This window comes from Panthera onca, chromosome D3, assembly GCF_046562875.1.
Source record: "Panthera onca isolate mPanOnc1 chromosome D3, mPanOnc1 haplotype 2, whole genome shotgun sequence".
NCBI lineage: Eukaryota > Metazoa > Chordata > Mammalia > Carnivora > Felidae > Panthera > Panthera onca.
In genome coordinates, this window is record NC_138350.1 from 69621733 (window position 1) to 69644123 (window position 22391).

Below are 22391 nucleotides of genomic sequence, written 5' to 3' on the forward strand. Positions count from 1 at the left end.
TTAAGAAAAAAAAACAATAAAATCTTTTAAAAAATGTAGGTCAGTAAGCGATATTGTAGAATGGTTTTGAATAGAATAGAAGCCACAGGAGTCTTACTCCTTCTGGTATATTACATATAGAAAGAGTAAGTAATTTCTTGTAAATCGAGGAATATGGTAGTGTTCTTGGAAAGAGATGATTTTGGTTTTTAAAAGTACATGAAAAAATTTCAAAGTAGACTTCGAGTTTGTTGTGGTTTTTTGTTTTTTGGGTTTTTTTTTTTTTTGGTTTTTTTTTTTGTGTGTTTTTTTTTGTTTTTTTGGTTTTTTTTTTTCGGTGGTTTTTCGTTTTTGTTTTTGTTTTTGTTTTTACTAGCAATGCTCTATTGATGTAACAGTGGAGCTTGAACTTTTCTAAACTTCACCTTACCCATCACATTCCATTTAAAAGATTTGCCTGCTCTGCTTTTCTTTTATCAAACCATAGCATTTTGCCATTACCAGTACCAGTGCTGATGATAATGAATTTCTAGTTTTCAACATTTTCTTGAGCCTGGACTTTTGGAGTCCTAATTAGAAGGGTCTAGAGCTAGATGGCATGGCCAGTGATGAGCTGATGTGCTTCTGAAGTTACTGTGATAGGCTAGACACGTAGTGGGATTTTGCTGGCACGTGAAGAATATTAATGAAGGAAAAGGCCTCTAAAATTAGCTAGGCATTACTTTAAGGTACAATAATTTTCAACTTTTTCAAGTTAAGGTTTGCCTTCATAGATGACTTTAGGGTTTGTTATTTGATAGACCATGGACTAGTACCACTTTTTGCCCATCTTTATAGCTTCGATCATCAGTTATAGTTGGTCCTTCATTTACTGTATAAAAACGCAGGATTGCATCTCACAATGTACCATATTAATGTCTTCTTGTTCCTCTAGGTCAGCCTGCCAGTATACTGGCAGGCAGCCATAGTGAAGGATTGTTGCAGATAGCTTCAGGGCCTCAGCCAGGACAGCAGCAGAATGGATTTACTGGTCAGCCAGCTACTTACCATCATAGTATGTACATGCTTTTTAAAATCTTTTAAGTAGTTGAGAAAAAATAGGCAGACTTTATAAAAGCAAATTAATCCATGTGGGCCTTAATTTTTAGACAGCACTACCACCTGGACTGGAAGTAGGACTGCACCATACACACCTAATTTGCCTCACCACCAAAACGGCCATCTTCAGCACCACCCGCCTATGCCGCCCCATCCCGGACATTACTGTAAGCTCTTGTTTTTGTTTTAAGGGCCTTTTCTTTTTGAGAACTTGTTTTCTTTCTGTTTTGTTTTTTAAATGTTTTTACATCTTTTATTCATCTTACAATTTAGTTTCATTAAATGATTACTGCTTTTCAGCATTTTGGTAAAAACAGTATTATTTACTTTTCATAGTTTTGTTATCATACCTTTGTTTTAGAGGAGTAATGTTTACTAAATTTATTTCTCTGTTGCTAATGTTTCATTAACATCACATTGATTTCCATTCATTTGTTTGTTTACTTTGTATATGTTCTTAGGTCTCATGTATATCTGTATATCCACCCTAAGTGGATTGAAATCCCTTGAGTGTCAAGATCTCAAGGTTTCCCTCATCATAGTATTCAGCAAAATGCAGACACTTACGTGTTGTCTCTATCATTACTCTGTGCAGGCTTGATTTGGAGGGATACTCTACTAATAACCATAGCTTGTAATTTCAGACAGAAGAGGAACATTGTTCATTTGGCTTAGTGAAATCAAGACCCTGAATTTTTCATATGTATCCAATTCCTTTTCCTCCATTATAAGATTAATAGAACCAAAGAAAACTTGGAACATACAGAAAAGTGTAAATAAGAAAATTTAGAGTCCTACCACGTAGAGATATCCACTTCTAATATTTTTCGTATTTTTTCTTCCAGTCATATAAACGGGTGTATGTATATTGGGAGAGAAAGGATCATACTATGTATATATTGTTGTATCCTGCTTTTTTTCAATTATGTTACTATTTTCCATATCTTAGGGAATGTAATTTTTTATGGCTGCCTGGCCCAGCATAGTGGTTAAGGTGCTGAGGTTGGACCCTTAACTGGCTGTGTGACCATTGGCAGGTTATATAACCCCCACTAACTAAGCCTTAAGGGTAATAGTATCTATCTCAAGGAGTGTTGTAAAAAGCAAATGGAATAATTCGTGTGAAGGGTTTAGCACAGTGTTTTAATGCTTAATAACCTCTCAATTTATCCTTAATTTAATAAACCTTAAACGTTTGTTTTTAGAACGGACCTAAGATTTTGAATTATTGTTGTATATTGCATTGTAAATTACACTCTTATCACCTTACATGAATAATTCATTTATAATTTAAATCTTGTGTGTACAGTTATTGCAAATTGCTTAACAGCACTTGGCACATAGCATTAAAATGTTAGCTATTAAATATCCACAAAAGTACCTTGAGAGTATTTGCTTATATAAAGTAATCTAAACTAAGCTTTTAAATTTTTAGACATTGAATAAGCTTTAAACCACTCCTAAGGTATGATAGTTATATTTAAGTAAGGTTTATTAAAAGTTTTAGCATTGGAAAACTTTTAATAAATAAAATTGGGATTTTTATTGTCTTTTCTTCAGGGCCAGTTCACAATGAGCTTGCATTCCAGCCTCCCATTTCCAATCATCCTGGTAAGTGTATTTCAACAATGATTCCCTATATTTAGATTTTCTTCATAGTAATTAAAACACACACACACACACACACACACACACACACACACACACACACAGGTTTTAGTCTAGTTACACAGTAACCTACCTAACTTTTTAGATAAGTACAGTACTCCTTATGGCATTAGCTAATCAACAGTTTATGAGTAGCCAATAGAGTCCACATAAGCTGCCTATATTTGATACTTTTTAACTGTCTGAAATAAAAGACAAGAACTGTTTTTTCAGCTAAAATATGAGGTACCAAAGTGCTGGTTTTAGCATTGAATACATAAATATGCAGCAGAAGAAAACTAGGTTTCAATATAGAACAGCTGTAAAAATGTAGTTTAAAAAGCCAGGGAAAAATCTAAAATGTGCGCTGGAAATAAAAATAATTCACTCTGTCTGTTTTAGAAGATAGATTCAGGAATTTTTGGTTAACTGGAATTTTTAGAAACTTTTTGATTAAATTATGTTCAAAGGAGTAAATAGCTGAATAGATTTCCTTAATTCAAATTTGAATATGTCTTTTAAACCATAGAAGTAAAAAAGCAGAGAGAGTTAAAATACTGAAGGCTTCTTAACATAAACATAGCATTTTGAATTACTTTCCTCTATCCCTTCATATGTTTTTCTTAGCTTAAAAAGATGCAAATAAAATTGATCGCTTAATTTTTTTTCCTACTTAAAAGTAATTTGTTTTATTATGAAGAATTTCAAACATATACCAAATATCAGACAGCACCCCCCCCCCCCCCCCGGACCCCCCATTGTACTCATCCCTCAGTTTCAGCCATTGTCAGCTAAGGACCAGTTTGGTCTCATTCATACCCTCACCTATTACTTTGAAGGAAATCCTATAAAATTGTTTTATATATAAATATATCAGCATGTATTTCCAATAAAATTTAAAAAATAATGTAACTACAATAACCATAATGATCATTTTAAAGGATAACTTATAGTTCTTCAAATAGATCTACATAATTTTCTTAAGCAGTGTTTGGTTTGTTATTTTTTATGTTGGTTCTAATTTTTCTTCCAGCTGTTAAAAAAAAACCATTGAGGGTAAGATTTTTAAGCTTATAACACTTCTCATGTTTCAGTTTAAGAGATTTGAAGAGTTTCTGAATCAAAAGGCCAAACTGCTTTATAGAGATCACATCAGAGTATGAGAACCAGTTTTACTCACCATGCTTGCCAGCATAGGCATGATAGTTCAATAGTCTTTTTGCTGATTTAGGAGGCAAATAATATTGGTTTTGATTAGAAGAAAAATGCTACTGGCTGGGCCTAAGTACTTTTTAACCATACATATATACTACTTAAATTATCCTCTTTAGTGGGTTTTCTACATGTTATTTGCATATTTATTGACATTGTTTATGGGTTAAGGAGCCTTCCCTTTTTAAAACATTTTTATTGAGAAATCTAGAGAAAAGTATATAAAACAAGTATACATACAGTCTCATGAATAACAGTAAAGCCAACCCCTAGGTAACGACCACCCAGATTGAGAACTACGACAGCACTCCTAAAAAACTTCCTACCCCATGCATTTTGTTTCAGTCAAAAACTTTTCTTCTTCATCTCCAGAAATCAGCACTATCCTGCTTTTTGTGGATACTGTTTTGTTTTTGTTTTTTGAAACTGATGAATGCATCCTTAGACCATCTAGTAGATTGGTTTTACTTGTTTTTAAAATTATATGAATGAAATCATTATATCAGAATCTTAATTTGTTGTGAATAAATATGTTGGGATAAGAGGGGAAAATCTAGAGTCTTAAGAATGAGAATTTTTTCTGGCTTCAATGAAGCAGAAAGTCATTAGTCATTGAGAGTCATTAGTGATGCCTGGCATTTTGGGGAGCCTCAGTGTCCATATGGCTAAGTGGAAGGTGGTCTGCAGGAGGGAGGGTAACCAGAGCTCAGAAGAAAGACCTACTCTGGATGGGATGGTGAGGTGGGGTTAGAAATGGTGGCTGGTTATTTGGGCTCAATTTGGATTCAGCAATTGCTTTTGGTTTCCTGATAGATTTCCTTCATTCTCATGATGCAACTGATGTTGAGGTCTAACAGTTCCTGGTGGTTAGGGAATAACATTAACTAGTTATGAGGATACACATCTGGAACACCCCACACTGGTATTAAAACTTCTGTCTTGAGTAGACTAGGAAATGACTTAATGGTAAGAATTATTCTGAAAGGTCTCTGTCCAAGTGGTTGTGGGAGAGGATCAGCTATGCACATACACCTGTAGTGGAGTCAGCTGGTTGGAATGCAGAGGGCTGTGAACTCTTTGACTATGAATACTTAGAGGCCCCAGAGGAGTTTTACCTGACAACTGTTATCTTCATTACTCCTATTACAGTATTAAGAGAATATTTTAACTGGTTGCCCTGTTGGGAGGGCTTGTAGTCATGGTTTACTCTCTACTCTTATTCAGTATTTCTTTTAAAATTTGAATCCAGTTATTTCTCTGCTGAAGAACTTGCATTAATTTCCTGATCATTGCTTGGCCAAAAGGATGAAGTTGAAATTCCTTTGCTGGGCAGAAAATAGACTCTGATCCTGTTCCATGTGTACTTTTCTAGCCTTGTCTCTTTATGCTTTAACCATCCTGAAGCACATACTCAAGCTTGCCCAGGTATCATTCCTCTGTGCTTCTTCTTTGTCTTATGTCTTGTGCACTATATTAGTTACCTGTGTTCTGCAACAGACTACTCCCCGAACTTAACTAGTTAAACAGTAATAACCATTTATTATACTTAGTTTCTGTGGGCCAGGGATCTGGGAGTGGTTTGGTTGGTTTCTTTGGCTTAAAGTCGCATGAGGTTGCAGTCAGGTTGTTGGCTTGGGCTGCTATCATCAGAAGGATTTTCTGGGGCTGGAAGATTCACTTTCCAAGTGGTTTACCCATGTAGCTGGCAAGTTAATGTTATTGTAAGCAGTAAGCTCCACTTTCTCTGCATGGAGCTTCTCAAGTGTCTTCACACGATAGCCAGCTTCCCTCAGAGTAAGTGATCAAGAGAAGGCAAGACAGAGCCTCAGGGTCTTTTAAGACTTATCAGAGGCACCTGGGTGGCTCAGTTGGTTAAATGTATGACTCTTGATTTTAGCTCAGGTCATGATCGCACAGTCCTTGAGTTTGAGCCCCACGTCGGGTTCTGTGCTGACAGTGTGGAGCCTGCTTGAGATTCTCTCTCTCCCCTTTCTCTGGCCCTACACTGTTCACACACACACCCTCTCTCTCAAAATAAAGAAAGAAAGAAAATTTAAAAAAGAGGATCAAAAGTCATGTCATAATTTCTGTAAAGTCCTATTTTGTGAGGAGGGGGTAACACACGGATATGAATATCAGGAGGTGAGAATCCTTGGGGACCATCTTGATGCCTACCCACATACTCCTAAGCTCCTAAATGTGTGTGGCAAATTCCTTTTATGTATGTATGTATGTATGTATGTATGTATGTATGTATGTATTTAGAGAGACAGAGCATGAGTCAGGGAGGGGCAGAGAGCAAGGGAGAGAGAAAATCCCAAGTAGGCTCCGAGTTGTTAGCACGTAGCCCAGTGCGGGGCTCATTCCCATGAACCGTGAGATCATGACCTGAGCCGCAATCAAGAGTCAGATGCTCAACACCCTGAGCCTCCCAGGTGCCCCTGTGCAAACTCTTTGTAAAGATCCAGCTGGAGTACACCACTTTTGGGAAGCCTTTCCTAATCCCTGTGTCCTCTGCTACCTAGTACTTTTAATTCTACTAAATTACAGTTGGTAGTTCACTTCTTATCCTTGATTCATGAACGAATAGAAAAGAAAGCAAAGTGAGGTGCCTGGGTGGCTCAGTTGGTTGAGCGTCCAACTTCAGCTCAGGTCATGATCTCACGGTTGGTGGGTTTGAGCCCTGCATTGGGCTCTGCGCTTGGCAGGTCAGAGCCTGGAGCTTGCTTCAGATTCTGTGTCTCCTTCTCTCTGCCCCTACCCCACTCATGCCGTCTGTCTCTCTCTCTCTCTGTGTCTCTGTCTCTGTCTCTCAAAAATAACATTTGGAAAAAAAAAGAAAAGAAAGCAAAGTAATACTTGTTTTAGGTGTGTGGTTAATGTGGCCCCTTAAGGTCTGACTAAGAAATGCTAAAATGTTCTACCCCAGACTTAGGACCTTTAAGAGGGAAAATAAGCAGATACCTCTGAATATATAAAATATTTGAAATAATTAAAAATCCTCAATAATAAATATAGTGTATCTTTTTAAGAAATGATTTTTCTTTATTAAAACATTTTTTAATGTTTAATTTTGAGAGAGAGTACGAGCTGGGGAGGGGCAGAGAGCAAGGGAGACAAGAATCCGAAGCAGGCTCCAGGCCCTGAACTGTCAGCACAGAGCCCGACACTGGGCTTGAACTCATGAGCTGTGAGATTGTGACCTGAGCCAAAGTTGGACACTTAACCAACTGAGCCACCCAGGAGCCCTGCGAAATGATTTTTGAGGACAGTTACATACATGCTTTCAGACATAGATGTAATATAAATTGTAGAAAATGAAAATAATTAGTATTGGTCATTACCTTGGTATTAAGGATTTCAGGTAGGCCATATACTTGATAATTTTTATGCTTTGACTTTGATAACTAAGTCGAAAAAAATTTTGGGCAAGGTTAGTCATTTTATTTCTTTTTTATGGATTAACTTTGTTTTTGCTTTTTCTTAAAACAAAAGCTTTTTCTTTAATATTCATCCAATTAAATATTAATTGCAAATTAAAGTGAGTTTCCTCAGTGTCTTTGAAGTTGTTTTGGTAATTCACAAATGGATTCAAAATTGACAGATTTCCAAATTCAGGTTATATTTTAGTAGTTTGGAACTCTCTACCATTCAAGAGAGAGTCTTTACGTGTAGATAAAAGATTCTCCTAGGGCATCTCATTCAGATCTAAATAATAAAAGAAATAATTCATAATGAGTCTCTTGGGCACTTTAACCAAGTTTTTAACTTCTTGAATTACTTGCTGTCAGAAATTGAAGATAATGCCTTGGAGACTTATATTTCCCAGTGTAATTGAATAACATTTATTTGATAAACTGTGCTTTATAATACATTTCTCCATTATAAAAAATATTTAGCTAAGTTCTTATATTGTAAAAAAAAAAATTCAGGTTGCTAACTCAGTCTTTTAAAAACCTTTTCTCTCGCCTGGGTGGCTCGGTTGGTTAAGCGTCCAACTTTGGCTCATGTCATGATCTCACAGTTTGTGGGTTTGAGCCCTACGTTGGGCTCTGTGCTGACAGCTCAGAGCCTGGAGCCTGCTTTGGATTCTGTCTCCATCTCTCTCTCTCTCTGCCCTCCCCCCCTCCAAAGAATAAGTAAACATTAAAAAATAAATAAATAAAAACCTTTTCTCTGGCCAGTAATGAGCAGTCCATAGGCTTCATGAGACCAGCTCAACTTCACTAGTTCAGCAACAAGGAGCTAAAAGTATCAAATGAGCAAGCACGTTAATAATCCCACTCCATCTTGGTAGGTGTTGTTGGGATATTAAGAATGTTCTCTCTAATTACATCCTGCTGTTAATACTAGTTTTGAGAAGCTGCAGGCTTATCACTTATATGGCATTTGATCCTTGGAGCAAAAGAGCAAAGAGAGATCTAGAAAGTCTTTTTTTTTTTTTTTTTAAGTTTATTTATTTTGAAAGAGAGAGAGAGTGTGAGCACAAGCAGGGGAAGGGCAGAGAAAGAGAGAATCCTAAGTAGGCTCTGCACTGTTAGCACAGAGCTGAATGTGGGGCCTGAACTCGCAAACCATAAGATTATGACCTGAGTCAAAATCCAGAGTTGGATGCTTAACCAGGTGAGCCACCCAGGCGCCCCAGGATCTAAAAAGTCTTAATGAGTGCTTCTTATTCCTTACTCCTGTTTATTACTCAATTAGCAAATTGAGAGTGGAAAGTTTTCCACATTATATACTGTATCCCAGGACTGCCAAGTTCTCTGGAACCCTCTTAGATTACCTCTGGTTCTCTCTGTCCTCCTAGATGGTAACCTCCTTCCTCCTTTCTTAGGCCTTAATAATCTCTTAACAGATCGTCGTTTTTCTTCCCTGATCAATGGTGTGCAGTTCTGATGCCAGTTTCTGTTTACTTCAAGTTTCTTAAAATACTTCTTCCCAGTAGCAGGAGATCAACTCATACTAAACCTATTCAGATATGCAGCTTTATGTAACCATCATTGCTGTGTGGTATCTGAGATAATTAGGTAAATGAAAACCCCTTTGGCAACTGGGAAATAAAATAAGGTTTAAGTGCAGTTGCAGATATTACAGTTCATGATGATAAAAGTATCTTTTTTCTTATTTAAACATGGAGATTATACAATTCTCTTTTTCTCCCGTAAATTGACTCTCATGGAAAAAGGTTGCTCACCATGAAACTTTACTTCTGGATAGTGTTCTTCAGTATGAACTAGGAAATGCATGTCCTTCCGCCTTATTTTTTACTGAGCATTATAGACATTCATGACTTCTGGGCATTGTTTGTAACAGAATTTACTGTGTGGACTGTGTAAAGACCTCTTTTAAGTGCTGTTACTGTTTTTTTTGCTTCCAAAACATTGGGTAGTTGTTAACTTATCTTTTTTTTTTTTTTTTTTAAATTTTTTTTTTTTTTTTTTTAACGTTTATTTATTTTTGAGACAGAGAGAGACAGAGCATGAACGGGGGAGGGTCAGAGAGAGGGAGACACAGAATCTGAAACAGGCTCCAGGCTCTGAGCTGTCAGCACAGAGCCCGACGCGGGGCTCAAACCCACGGACCGCGAGATCATGACCTGAGCCGAAGTCGGCCGCCCAACCGACTGAGCCACCCAGGCGCCCCTTTTTTTTTTTTTTTTTAATTTTTTTTTTTTTAACGTTTATTTATTTTTGAGACAGAGAGAGACAGAGCATGAACGGGGGAGGGTCAGAGAGAGGGAGACACAGAATCTGAAACATGTTGTTAACTTATCTTAACACAACCTCTTTAGTTTTAGCTTCAACCAATATACCTGCCAGTTACGTTTGCTGAGGCTTTTGGTTCATAGCATAATGGAATGTTTCCTATAAAGAATAACTTCATAAATATTTCAAACTGTTTTTTTAAGAGGGGACTTCAGTGTATCACTACTTTTCAAGTTTAATGATAACCAAACATATTTAAAGAAATTTAAGTATTTGTGATTAGTTGATTTGATCTGTGTGGCAAAACATTTCAAGTTAAGTTTTTGAATCACCATCTTCATGTGGTCTGTTTTATTAATTCTTAGTTGAAAAGTACTTTCTTCCTTGACAGCATTTTTGTTTTTTTGTTTTTTGTTTTAAATGTTTATTTTTGAAAGACAGAGAGACAGAGTGAGAGGGGGGGAGGGGCAGGGAGAGAGAGAGAGACACAGAATCCGAAGCAGGCTCCAGGCTCTGAGCTGAGCCCGACATGGGGCTCAAACCCAGGAACCGCGAGATCGTGACCTGAGCCGAAGTTGGACGCTCAGTCCTACTGAGCCACCTAGGCACCCCCTTGACAACATTTGAAAAGCAATTAGATACATAGATTTTACAAGATTTTTGAAAATATATTTGAAATGTCTGTCATACTTCATTTTAAGATATTTTGGGAGTTTGAGAAGATCTATTGTTTTGTCATTCCAAGTATCTTTATAGATTGTTGAAAGTTTTATTGCTGCAAATTTTAGATGAGTCAGAGTTCATAAAGGGCATTGAGAAGCGGATCAATAATTGGTTTATCAGCAGAAAGCTTTCAGGGGCACCTGGGTGACTTAGTTGGTTGAGCATCCGACTTCGGCTCAGATCATGATCTCACAGTTCATGAGTTCAAGCCCTGTGTTGGGCTCTGTGCTGACAGCTTGGAGCCTGGAGCCTGCTTCGGATTCTGTGTCTCCCTCTCTCTGCCCCTTCCCTGCTCATGCTCTGTCTCTCTCTGTCTCTCAAAAATGAATAAATGTTAAAAAAAAATTTTTTTTTTTAAAGAAAGCTTTCATTCTCTAGTAAGTGGCAGTGGCCTTTTCCCCCTTAAATAAGTCAAATCCTTTTTTATTCCAGGGCCTTTGCATTTGCTTTCTTCTTAGTATATGTGCTGCTGAAGCGAGCACATCATTTGCTTTCTTCTTGAAGTGTTCTGCTCACAGTCTTTACATAAATACGTGGTCTTTCAAAGTTTATCTTTTCAGATAGGATGTACCCCTGCCCTCTAGCCTGAAGGATTCTTTCCAATCATCTTCTGTTCCACACCCCATTTTATTTTCTTTACAGTATTTATCATTACCTGAGTCATCTTACTCATTTATCTCCTTATTTGCCTCTGCATTTCCATGAGATTAGGGACAGTAGCGGTCCTGTTTATTGCCGTTGTATGCCATGCCTAGAATAATTTCTAGAGGGGTGCCTGGGTGGCTCAGTCAGTTAAGCGTCTGACTTCAGCTCAGGTCATGATCTCAGGTTTCGTGAGTTTGAGCCCCATGTAGGGCTCTGTGCTGACAGCCCGGAGCCTGGAGCCTGTTTCAGGTTCTGTGTCTCCCTCTTTCTCTGCCCCTCCCCTGCTTGCACTCTGTCTCTGTCTCTGTCTCTCTCAAAAATAAATAAGCATTAAAAAAAATTAGAATAATTCCTAGATACCCTATAAATTGTTAGTTAAAGGAAAGCCAAATAATTTCCATTTATGTTGTCTCTAATAATTGTATTCAAACAAAAATTAGAAATACTTGATCAACTATATTTGCAAATCAAACCAAGTAGTGCCTTTTTTCCCAATCCCATTTAAAATTATTTTAAATCATTTATCGTTGCTTAAATGAATACACTGAATACATCTTCAGAGTTAAAATTGTAGTAGTTAACATCAATTGACTTCACCAAAAACGACCTTTCAATCAAGAGACAGTTGAGAATTCCTATCCAGAGCAACTGTGTAGTGGAATGTGATTAACCTTGACTCTAGTCTGGGATGGCTGACTTGCTTATGCCCTCTCAATTAGGGATCTATACAAATATGCCATAAATTGATGTTACTTAAGAACACTTCCCTGGAATATGTCTTAGAGTCAGTGTGTTTTAAAAAAATACAAGTTAGACTACGTAGAAAATATATGCAGCCAAATGAAACACTATGATAAAATAATTTATTTTAGATTCTAATTACTTCCATTCTTTAAATTCCTAGTTGGCTGTGTCCTTTGAGGTAAGAACCAATGTCCAGATTTTAAAAATGACTACAGTTTCAAGAATGCTAGGCACTGAGCTGAAAAATGGAAGACATGGAAGTGTCTACTTTTTTTTTTTTAATGTTTGTTTATTTTTGAGAGAGCAAGCACAAGCAGGGGAGGGGCAGAGAGACAGAGGGGGATACAGAATCCCAAGTAGGCTCAGGCTCTGAGCTGTCAGTGCAGAACCTGACACACAAACTGTGAGATCATGTCCTGAGCTGAAGTCAGGTGTTTAACCGTCAGAGCCCCCCCAGGTGCCTTGGAAGTGCCTACTTTTTAATACATTGTCATTTTCATCAAATTCTTTTGGGTGCTTTTCAAATGCCTGTCTCTTCCCTTCACCCTTTCTTTTAGGAAAAGCTTTGTCTTAAGTGAAAGTGAATGCTTTGTATCTTACATGGGTAGGTGTTCTCTTGTTTATCCTCTGTAGCTCCTGAGTATTGGTGTTCCATCGCTTACTTTGAAATGGATGTTCAAGTTGGAGAGACATTTAAGGTTCCTTCAAGCTGCCCTATTGTTACTGTTGATGGATATGTGGACCCTTCTGGAGGAGATCGCTTTTGCTTGGGTCAACTCTCGAATGTCCACAGGACAGAAGCCATTGAAAGAGCAAGGTATTGTTGACTGTATAGTTATTTTAAAAATTGAATATAGTACATTGTCATTTATTCTTCAAAATTTTTTAATGTTTATTTACTTTTTGAGAGAGAGAGAGCGGGGGGGGGGGCAGAGAGAGAGGGAGACAGGGCTCTGTGGGGCTCAAACTCAGGAGCCGTGAGATCACGACCTGAGCCGAAGTCGAACGCTTAACCGACTGAGCGACCCAGGCGCCCCCATTGTCATGTATTCTAAGTTCTGTTTTTCAATGTAGACTTACAAGATTTTGAATATAGACAAAAAAGTAAAGATCATCTTAAAAAGTCAGAAAATTTGTAAGCACTGCAGTATAATTGTGGATGTTTGTTATTTAAGATATAATAAAAATTCTTGTTTAAGTTAATGACGTTTCTATGTTTTGAATAATAAACTAGACCTTTTGGTATCCACTTTGAAAACTAATTTTTATTTCCTCTGATCATATATTATTTCTACAAATCTGTTGAGAGGAAGTAATGTAAAATGAGGATGTTTTTGTAAATATTATTTATAATGTTGGAAAAATGATAAAGGGTAATGCTTAAGTAAATTTTGATGAACTTTCATTTTTTATGTAGTCATTAAAATGTTAATTAAAGGTTTATGTATCAAATGTAAATGCTTAAGATGAAATATTATAGGAAAATATAATAGTTTTAGGCACTTTATGATCTCAACTCTTTAAGGAAGTATATATGTGCATAAGTATGTACTCATGGTTCTATCACTAGCTATGTGACTTTGGTGAATTACTCTCTAAGCTGATGCTAATAGAATTATCTGTAATGAAGAAGATAGTTTATATCTGTGCTGTTCACTGCAGTAGCCACTGCCTACATTAAAACATAGCTATTGAGCAGTTAGAATATGGTTCATATGATTAACTGAATTTTATAATTAGTTTAATTTAAATAGTCACATGTAGCTAGAAGCTGTTGACTTGGACAGTGTAACTATATGCTTTTATAAACTTTAGTTTCAACATTTATAAAATGGGTTTAATGGTATCTACCTTACTGAATTGTAAAGGTTAAGTGAGGATTTATGTTAAGTATTCGGCAGGTAGTAAACATTATGTATATGCTCATCGTTATTTTATATGAATAAGATATTTTAAAAAAGGAAATACACAAGAATGTTAATAATGGCTTTCAGTTATGGTGTAATATAATGTCTTTTATTTAAAATTTTTTTTTAATATTGGGTGTGCAATATAATCTGAACCAAAACTTATTTTTAAATACTTATCCAAACAAAATGTGATTCCCTTTTTCTTCCTAAGGTTGCACATAGGCAAAGGTGTGCAGCTGGAATGTAAAGGTGAAGGTGATGTTTGGGTCAGGTGCCTTAGCGACCATGCAGTCTTTGTGCAGAGTTACTACTTAGACAGAGAAGCGGGCCGTGCACCTGGAGATGCTGTTCATAAGATCTACCCAAGTGCATATATAAAGGTTAGTTACAGTCTTACTCAAATATTTTAGACTTAGAAAGCTCTATTGTTAAAAGAATTGAGATGGAGGTGGGGGCAGTAGAAAAATGTCTTTTACGTATTAAACAATCAGAAGTGATATTTGCGTATAAAACATATTTCCTGGGGCATTTATTGATGTTATTGCCTATTGAGTTTTATGGTTGCATTCATGCCCTATTATTTATTAATAAATTTGTTTATTAATAAATTTGTTTTACAGTAATACACAAGCTCTTGAAAATATTGAGCGAAATCTCCAAATTTGTATTCCTTTGATTTATAAAGTATGTAAAACTCAGACCTAGAATTTTATCTTAGCCAATCTTCAGGATTGTATGGAGGGGAATTCTAAAATAAATAGCTTTTCAAATTAAGAACCTGAGAAATGAAAAATTCTTCAATACCAGGTTATTAAATGTAATTTTGTGCATTAAATGAACATTTATCTATTGTTTATTATGATATATATTATATTGTTTTACATATTAAGCCTGAAGTGTTTATCATTTATTACCTATTCAACCCATTTCAATTTTGGTTTATAACATAAAACACTCTTTTTGAAAGAAAGTTGGAATTAGAAAGGCTAAATATATTTTTAATTTCAGATTTTGTACAGTCATCCTAAGCATCTTCATTGTTGGCTATTGTAAATTAGTGGAATTAACTGTATAACTCATCACTTATTTCCAGGAAATTCCTGAACATACAAATAATATAGTCAAATAGTGTATACAGAAATGGAATTGCTTGTTTGCCTCACAACAACAAACCCAATATCTCATTTTCAGTTAAAGGATATAGGGATCTATATAATGAAACTTTTTTTTATAATGAAATTTCTAAATATTATCAAGTAGAGTGAAAATAAGAAACCTTCATGTACCCCTCATCCAGCTTCAACAATTATCAGCATTCTATCAACCTTTATTGTGCTTACCACTTTACTTTTTTTTCTCTAGTAATTTAAAGCCATTTCCAAATATTCTTTCAGTTCACTCATAAAATACTCTCGTACGAATTGCTAATTGATAAATATTTCTAAAAGACATAATCACAATGCTATTTATCACACCTTCTGAAATTAACAGTAATTTCCAATAATTTAACAGTAATGTTAAGTCATGACAGTAGAGAACCATTTATAGTTTTGATCTGTTAGAACAATGGAATAGAATAGAACAATAAAATATTGAAATACATTTATTGATAGGATATTTATGATGTGGAAATGTCAGTTGTTAAACAATACATAGAATATGATCTGTTAAACATTACATAGGATATTTGTATTCGTTTATATATATACCCACAAGTCAATGGTGTGTACAATGTCTTACCAGGAATTGTCTCTGGGAGGTGGAATTACCTTCACTTGCATTTTCCAGTTTCTTCACAAGGAATTTTAGTTATTTGTGCTTTATTGTTATTTTTAAGTGGTGTTGGATTTCCTCGTATGCTTTGCAGTCTATTTTATATTGGTTGGCAAATTTGTCTTGAGAGAATTAATTCTTTTTATTTTTTTTCCTCCCTGTTATTGCTTCTCCCTATAGGGCAGTTTTGCCTTAGTCTGGCACCCTGGGATCCACATCTCAGAACCAATTCTTATATTTAGGAGGTAGAGGAATTTTGTCCCATGAGGAAATTGAGTTCCAATCCCCAGGTATGCTCAGGGCCTAATTCCTATTGCATAGGTTTCTGTTGCTTATCTCTGCCACGGGCAAGAATTTTATTCCTAGGTGCATTTCTGAATTAGCTGTCAGAGTATTTTACCAGCACTTGGTTTATGGGCAAGTGCCCAGTTGTAGACCTCAGAGAGCCTGGCTATTGTATCTTTCCTTATTATTCTAAGAAGTTAAATTACTAACCTCTACACCTTCTTTTTTTGATCTTTGTACCCAAGTACCTCCTGTCTTTAGTCCCTGCTCTCCACTGTAGATTTTGTTTATCCATCATCAGTTGATGGACACATGGATTATTTCCATTTTTTGGCTATTGCGAATAATGTTGCTCTGAACATTCACGTACAGGTTTTTAGGTAGATGTATGTTTTCAGTTTCTTGGATATATACCTAGGAGTAGAATTGCTGGATTATAAGGTAACTATGTTCAGCGTTTTTGGATGGATTGACAGACTATTTCCCAAGTTGCCATGCCATCTTACATTTCCATCAGCAATGTATATATGAGAGTTTTAATTTCTCTGTATTCTCATCAACACTTGTTATCTCTTTTAGCCATCTTAGTGGATGTGAAGTAGTATCTCATTGTGGTTTTGATTTGCCCTAATTGATAATAATATTGAACATCTTTTCATGTGTTTATTGGCCATTTGTATATCTTCTCTGGAGAAATATCTATTCAGATCTTTGGCCCATTTTTAAATTGGGTTCTTTGTCATTTTGTTACTGGGTTATAAGAGTTCTTTATATATTTTGGGTATCAGTCCCTTATAAGATACATGATTTGTGTATATTTTCTTCAATTCTTTGGCTTGTTCTTCATTTCACTTTCTTGGTGATATGACTTGCAGCATGAAAGGTTTTAATTTTGATGTAGTTCAACTTATCTATTCTTTGGTAGCTTTTGCCTTCAGCGTCTTATCTAAGAAACTATTACCTAATCCAAAGTCATGAAGATTTACTTCTATGTTTTCTTCTAAGTATTTTATAGTTTTGGCTCTTTATTTTAGGTCTGTGCTCCATTTTGAGTTAATTTGTGTTTATGGTATAAGGAAGGGATCCAGCTTTATTCTTTTGAATTGGAATATCCAGTTCTGGCAACCATTTGTTGAAAAGACTGTGTTTTCTCTTATGAATTATCTTGACACCTTTGGTGAAATTCAGTTGACCTTGAACGTAAAGGCTTATTTCTGTGCTATATCTGTGTTTATATACATATATACATACATATATATATACACACACACACAATTATACATATGTACATATATATACATACATATATGTATATATGTGTATATATACACACATATATACATATACACACATACATATATATGTATATACGTATATGTACACACACACACACACACACATACACACACATACGTATATAATCCTTATGACAGTACTACTCTGACTTGATTACTCTAGCTTTGTGGTAAGTTTTGAAGTTGGGAAGTATGAGTTTTTCAACTTTGTCCTTTCTCAGGATTGACTATTGACCACTCTTTGTATTTCTATGTGAATTTTATGATTGGCTTAAGGGATATATATCTTTAATAATTGTTCTACCCTTTGTATGTGCTTATAGCAGAGAGAAAAAAGTGTTCATGTATACTTACTCATCCATCTTGACTTGGAAATCTCTGGGTTACTTGAATAATTTGCAGCAAATGGACAGGGAACTATGTGTTAATTATATACTATGTGTCAGACAAGAGTTATGAGTTTATTTGATATAGGGTCATTTTAAAACATTTGAGCTTAAAAAAATGTAGACTCCTACAATTAAAGTAATTTTTTTTAGGATTGTCAAATAAGTGTAACATCTCTGTTTTAGTACAAATGGCTCTTGAAAAGCTCCTAAGGTATGAGATATATCATCACTTGATAAACCACTGTCAATGGATAGATATTCAAAGTAATCTAAGGCTTTTGCTGTGAACAATAAATAACAGTCTTGTGGGACATTTTAGTGGAGTAAAAAACAATATCCTGTTTTTATCATATTAACTGTTTAAGATTTTAAAAGAATGATTTCTGTTTACCAAGCATATTATTGTTCTTCAAAAGAATCTTATTAGCTAGAAAGAAGGACATACAAATATACCCTAAGTCTAACTATTGGCATGTTCTTAATTTACTAATTTTTTAGGCAATGATAACTAGAGGATCTGTATAATGCTGTTTAGATTTATTGATTCTCACCAGAGATGATATTACTGGGGTCAGTTATATGCAAATAACATGAACCTCTGGAAGGAGGACCCACACATTGGGAATACACCTCTCCCTATCCCCCCAAACATGCATACACACACACAAACACATTTTTCTCTTTTTAATTAAAATGAGGAAAACATGAGTTTGGAGAGCCATTCTTTCATTTTATAAATCAAGAAGCTAGAGCTAAATTGTGAAGTTTCTTTTCTCCTAAGATGTTGATTTTTTCCCCCTTCATCTTTCATGACATTATAGTCCTCTTTCATTCATGAAAATCTGATGTAATGAAATGTCATTTTACAAGGTTTAAATGAAGCAAATGTTTGAGTTCTAAGTGGCCTTGTTGTTTTGCTCTCAAAAGTAAGATGTCTTGTTTTGTTTTGTTCCGTTTTGTTTTGTTTTTGAGAGAGAGCACATGTGCGGGAAGAACGAGGGGGGTAAGGGCAACGGAAGAGGGAGAGAGAATCTTAAGCAGACTCCACACCCAGCACCGGAAGGCTGATGCCAGGCTTAATCCCACTATCTGGGCAGTCAGGTTTTTTAATAGCTTTATTAAATAGCTATTTTAAGATATTAAGATAATATCTTAATAAATAGCTTTATTAAGATATTGAGATATAATTCACATACCATGTAATTCGTCCATTTAAATTGTACAGTTCAGTGATTTTTAAAAATATATCCACATAGTTATGCAGCCATCATCACAATCAATTTTTGAGCATTTTCATCAGTCTACAAAGAAGCCCTGCACCCTTTAGTTATCATTTCTCAATCCCCCATTTCTCTCAGCCCTAAACAACCATTAATTTACTTTCTCTATAGATTTGCCTATTCAGAACATTTTGTATAAATGAATTCGAATAGTGTGGTCTTCTGTGACTTCTTTCTGTCTTTTTTTAAAACGTTTATTTTGAGAGAGAGAAAGCATGCATGCATGAGCAGGGGAGAGGCAGAGAGAGGGGGAGAGAGAGAATCCCAAGTAGGCTCTGCACTGTCAGCACAGAGCCTGACGCACATCTCAGTGTCACGAATTGTGAGATTATGACCTGAGCTGAAATCAAGAGTTGGACATTTAATCCACTGAGCCACCCAAGCACCTTTTCTGTGACTGCTTTCATTAGATATAATGTTTCAAGCTTCATCCACATAGCAGACATGTGTAGTTCATTCATTTTATGGCAGAATAATATTCCATATACCACATCTTATTTATCCATTCTTCAGTTGATGGATATAGGAGTTTCCATTTTTTGGCTATATTATGAATAATACTACTACAAACATTAGTGTACAAGGTCTTATGTGATGTATGTCCTCATTTCTCTTGGGTATATACCTAAGAGAGGTATTGCGGGATCATTAGGTAACTCTGCGTAACATTTTGAGGGACTCCCAAACTGTTTTCCAGAGTGACTTAAACTGTTTTACATTCTGATCAGCAGTGTGGGAAGCTTTCAATTTCTCCACAGTCTCATCAACACTTATTATCTATCTTTTGTATTTTAGCCATCCTAATGGGTGTAGAGTGTTATCTCATTGTGATGGTTATTGATTTGCATTTCCCTGATGATGTTGAGTCAGATTTGGTTTTGAACACATAAATGCTAGGGGAGGCTTCTAAACCATAGGTAGGCTAGGTTGAAGATTATTATGATCCCCACTTACGTTGATTTCCCAATTACGATGTATTGTGATTCTTACCTCCAGATCAGGTAACTTAGCAAATTTTTAATGAAGTCTTATGTTCACATGCCCAATATACAACACAATTCCCTTTCTCTTTCTGGGTTGCTATTTCTTGGTGTTGATTCTAACTGAGAGTGTTGTAATTAAGCCTTATAATAGAAAAATGTCAAAATTTGACTCCTGGTTGAAAGTATTCTGAAGATGTTGACATTGAGCTTTAAGTAATAGGTTTGTAATAAATTTATATGAGAGTAACCACAGGAAGCGTGCTTAAATAAATGGAAGGAAGGGAGTTGATTAGGTCAGCAGTGGTGATCAGAAATATCTCCTGGATCTGAGCCCAAAAGGATATTTAAACTTTGATTCCTCTGAATTGTCTTTATTAATAACTCCGATTCTGAAAGGAAGATGGTCACATTTCAATGGTAGCCTTAATTTTAGCATCCAGTAGAACAGATAAAATCTGTTACGGTTTAATGGATCAGATACAGTAGTAGAGAGGCAACCCAGGTTTTAGTTAGGTTTCAGTTACTGGCAGTATAGCCAGTAATTAGAAGTGTTCTGGTTTGAATGCTTTAATTACATAAATCTACTCTGGAAGGATTTGCTGAAGTGCTGAATAAATAATTTCTACATCTGCAGATAAAAGTGATAATATTATAAAATTTCATTTTTTTGTGGTTACCTATAATGATGTGTAGCTGGTGTTAGCATAGATTTAGGCTAAGACATTCATAATTGTGATTGTTTACAACATTGTAAGGAACTGTGTGTGAAGATCTTTTGGCTATTTTTAATGATTCATGATGGGGGTGAGGGTACATTGAGAGCATATTTGAACCCTAGGAATTTATAAGGTATATTCCCTGCTCCTGGACAGTAAGACTATACAGGTACCATACTTGGTTAATGATGTTTTAAAAAATTTTTTTTTTGGTTGTAAAGAGCGAAGTGTAAAACACAAAACTATGAAACTCCTAGAAGAGAACATTAGAGAAAATGTAGATGACCTTGGGTGTGGTGGTGACTTTAGGTATGACACCAGAAGTGCCCCATGAAAAACAATTGATAGGTTGCACTTCATTAAAATTAAAAACTGTGAAAGTTTGTCAAGCAAATGAGAAGATAAGTCACAGACTGGGAGAAAATATTTACAAAAGACACATCTGATAAAGGATTGTTATCTAAAATGTAGAAAACTTTTAAAACTCAGCAATAAGAAAACAACCTGATTTTTTGAATGTGCAGGGGGTGCCTGGGTAGGCTCAGTCAGTGAAGCATCCGACTCTTGATACTGGCTCAGGTCGTGATCTCATGGTTGGTGAGTTTTAGCCCCGCATTGCCGCAGAGCCTGCTTGGGATTTTCTCTCTCCCTCTCTCTCTGCCCCTCCCCCACTTGAGTGGGTGCTCTCTCTCTCGCTCTCGCTCTCTCTCTCTCTCCCTCTCCCTCTCTCTCTCCCTCCCTCTCCCTCTCTCTCTCCCTCTCCCTCTCCCTCTCCCTCTCTCCCTCCCTCCCCCCCCTCCTCAAAATAAATATTTTAAAAAATGTGTAGGGGTGCCTGGGTGGCTCAGTTGGCTGAGCATCCGACTTCAGCTCAGGTCATGATCTTGTGGTTCGTGGGTTTGAACCCCACATCGGGCTCTGTGCTGACAGCTTGGAGCCTGGAGCCTGCTTTGGATTCTGTGTCTCCCTCTCTCTCTGCCCTCCCCCCACACTCGTGCTCTGCCCCCTCCCTTCAAAAATAAATAAACATTAAAAATGTTTTTAATATGTAAAAGACATGAATAAATGCCTCACTGAAGAAGATATACAGATAGCATATGTATATCATATATATATATGTATATATGTATATACATGTATGTATATCATATATATATGTTCCCTATATTTTATTAGGGAATTGCAAATTAAAACAATGAGATACCATTATATACCTAGTGGAATGGCCAAAATCTAAAATGCTGACAACCCCAAATGCTAACAAGGATGTGGAGCAACAGGAACTCGCATTTATTGCTGGTGGGAATGCATAATGGTACAGCCACTTTGGAAGACAGTTGGTAGTTTCTTACATAGTTAAACATACTCTTACCATATCATCCAACAATCAGAGTCCTTGGTGTTTACCCAAGTAAATTAAAAACGTATGCCCACACGGAAACATGCACTGGGATGTTTATAGCAGCTTTAATAATTTACTAATTTACTAATTTAATAATTGCCCAAACTTGGAAGCAGCCAAGATATTCTTCAGTAGGTGAATGGATAAACTGTGGTACATTCACACAATGGAATATCGTTCAGCCCTAAGAAAACATGAGCTATCAAGCCATGAGAAGACATATAGGAATCTTATATGCATATTACTTAGTGAAAGAAGTCAATATGAAAAGGCTACATACTCTGTGATTCTAACTACATGACATTCTGGGAAGGTCAGAAATATGGAGACAGTAAGAAGATCAGTGGTTTCCAGGGATGAGCAAGGAGGGAAGGATAAATAGAGCACAGAGGATTTGTAGGGCATTCACACTACTCTGTATGGTACTCAGGTGTTGGATACATGTCATCATACATTTGTCCAGTCCCATTAAAATGTACAAAATCAAGAGTGAAACCTTAAGTAAACTATGACTTTGGTAGGTTTATTGACTGTAACAAATGTACCACTGGGCTGGAGGAGGTTGTACTTGAGTAGTACTTGAGTAGGGACAGGCAACTCTCTTT

At 36.0% G+C, this 22391-nt stretch overlaps 1 protein-coding gene across 5 annotated transcripts in view; it reads left to right on the forward strand.

Moving 5' to 3' along the window:
• SMAD4 (SMAD family member 4) overlaps positions 1-22391 on the forward strand; it is a 62150-nt gene that overhangs the window by 29581 nt on the left and 10178 nt on the right. For 4 of the 5 annotated variants that reach the window (XM_060613877.3, XM_078435227.2, XM_060613878.3 and 1 more), the window contains exons 6-10: positions 914-1033; positions 1128-1244; positions 2638-2688; positions 12387-12570; positions 13875-14043. In XM_060613877.3, the coding sequence (XP_060469860.1) occupies positions 914-1033; positions 1128-1244; positions 2638-2688; positions 12387-12570; positions 13875-14043 (641 nt within the window). Of the gene's footprint in view, positions 1-913; positions 1034-1127; positions 1245-2637; positions 2689-12386; positions 12571-13874; positions 14044-15616; positions 16453-22391 lie in introns of those variants that run through there. The other variant, XM_060613880.3, reaches the window with a different exon arrangement.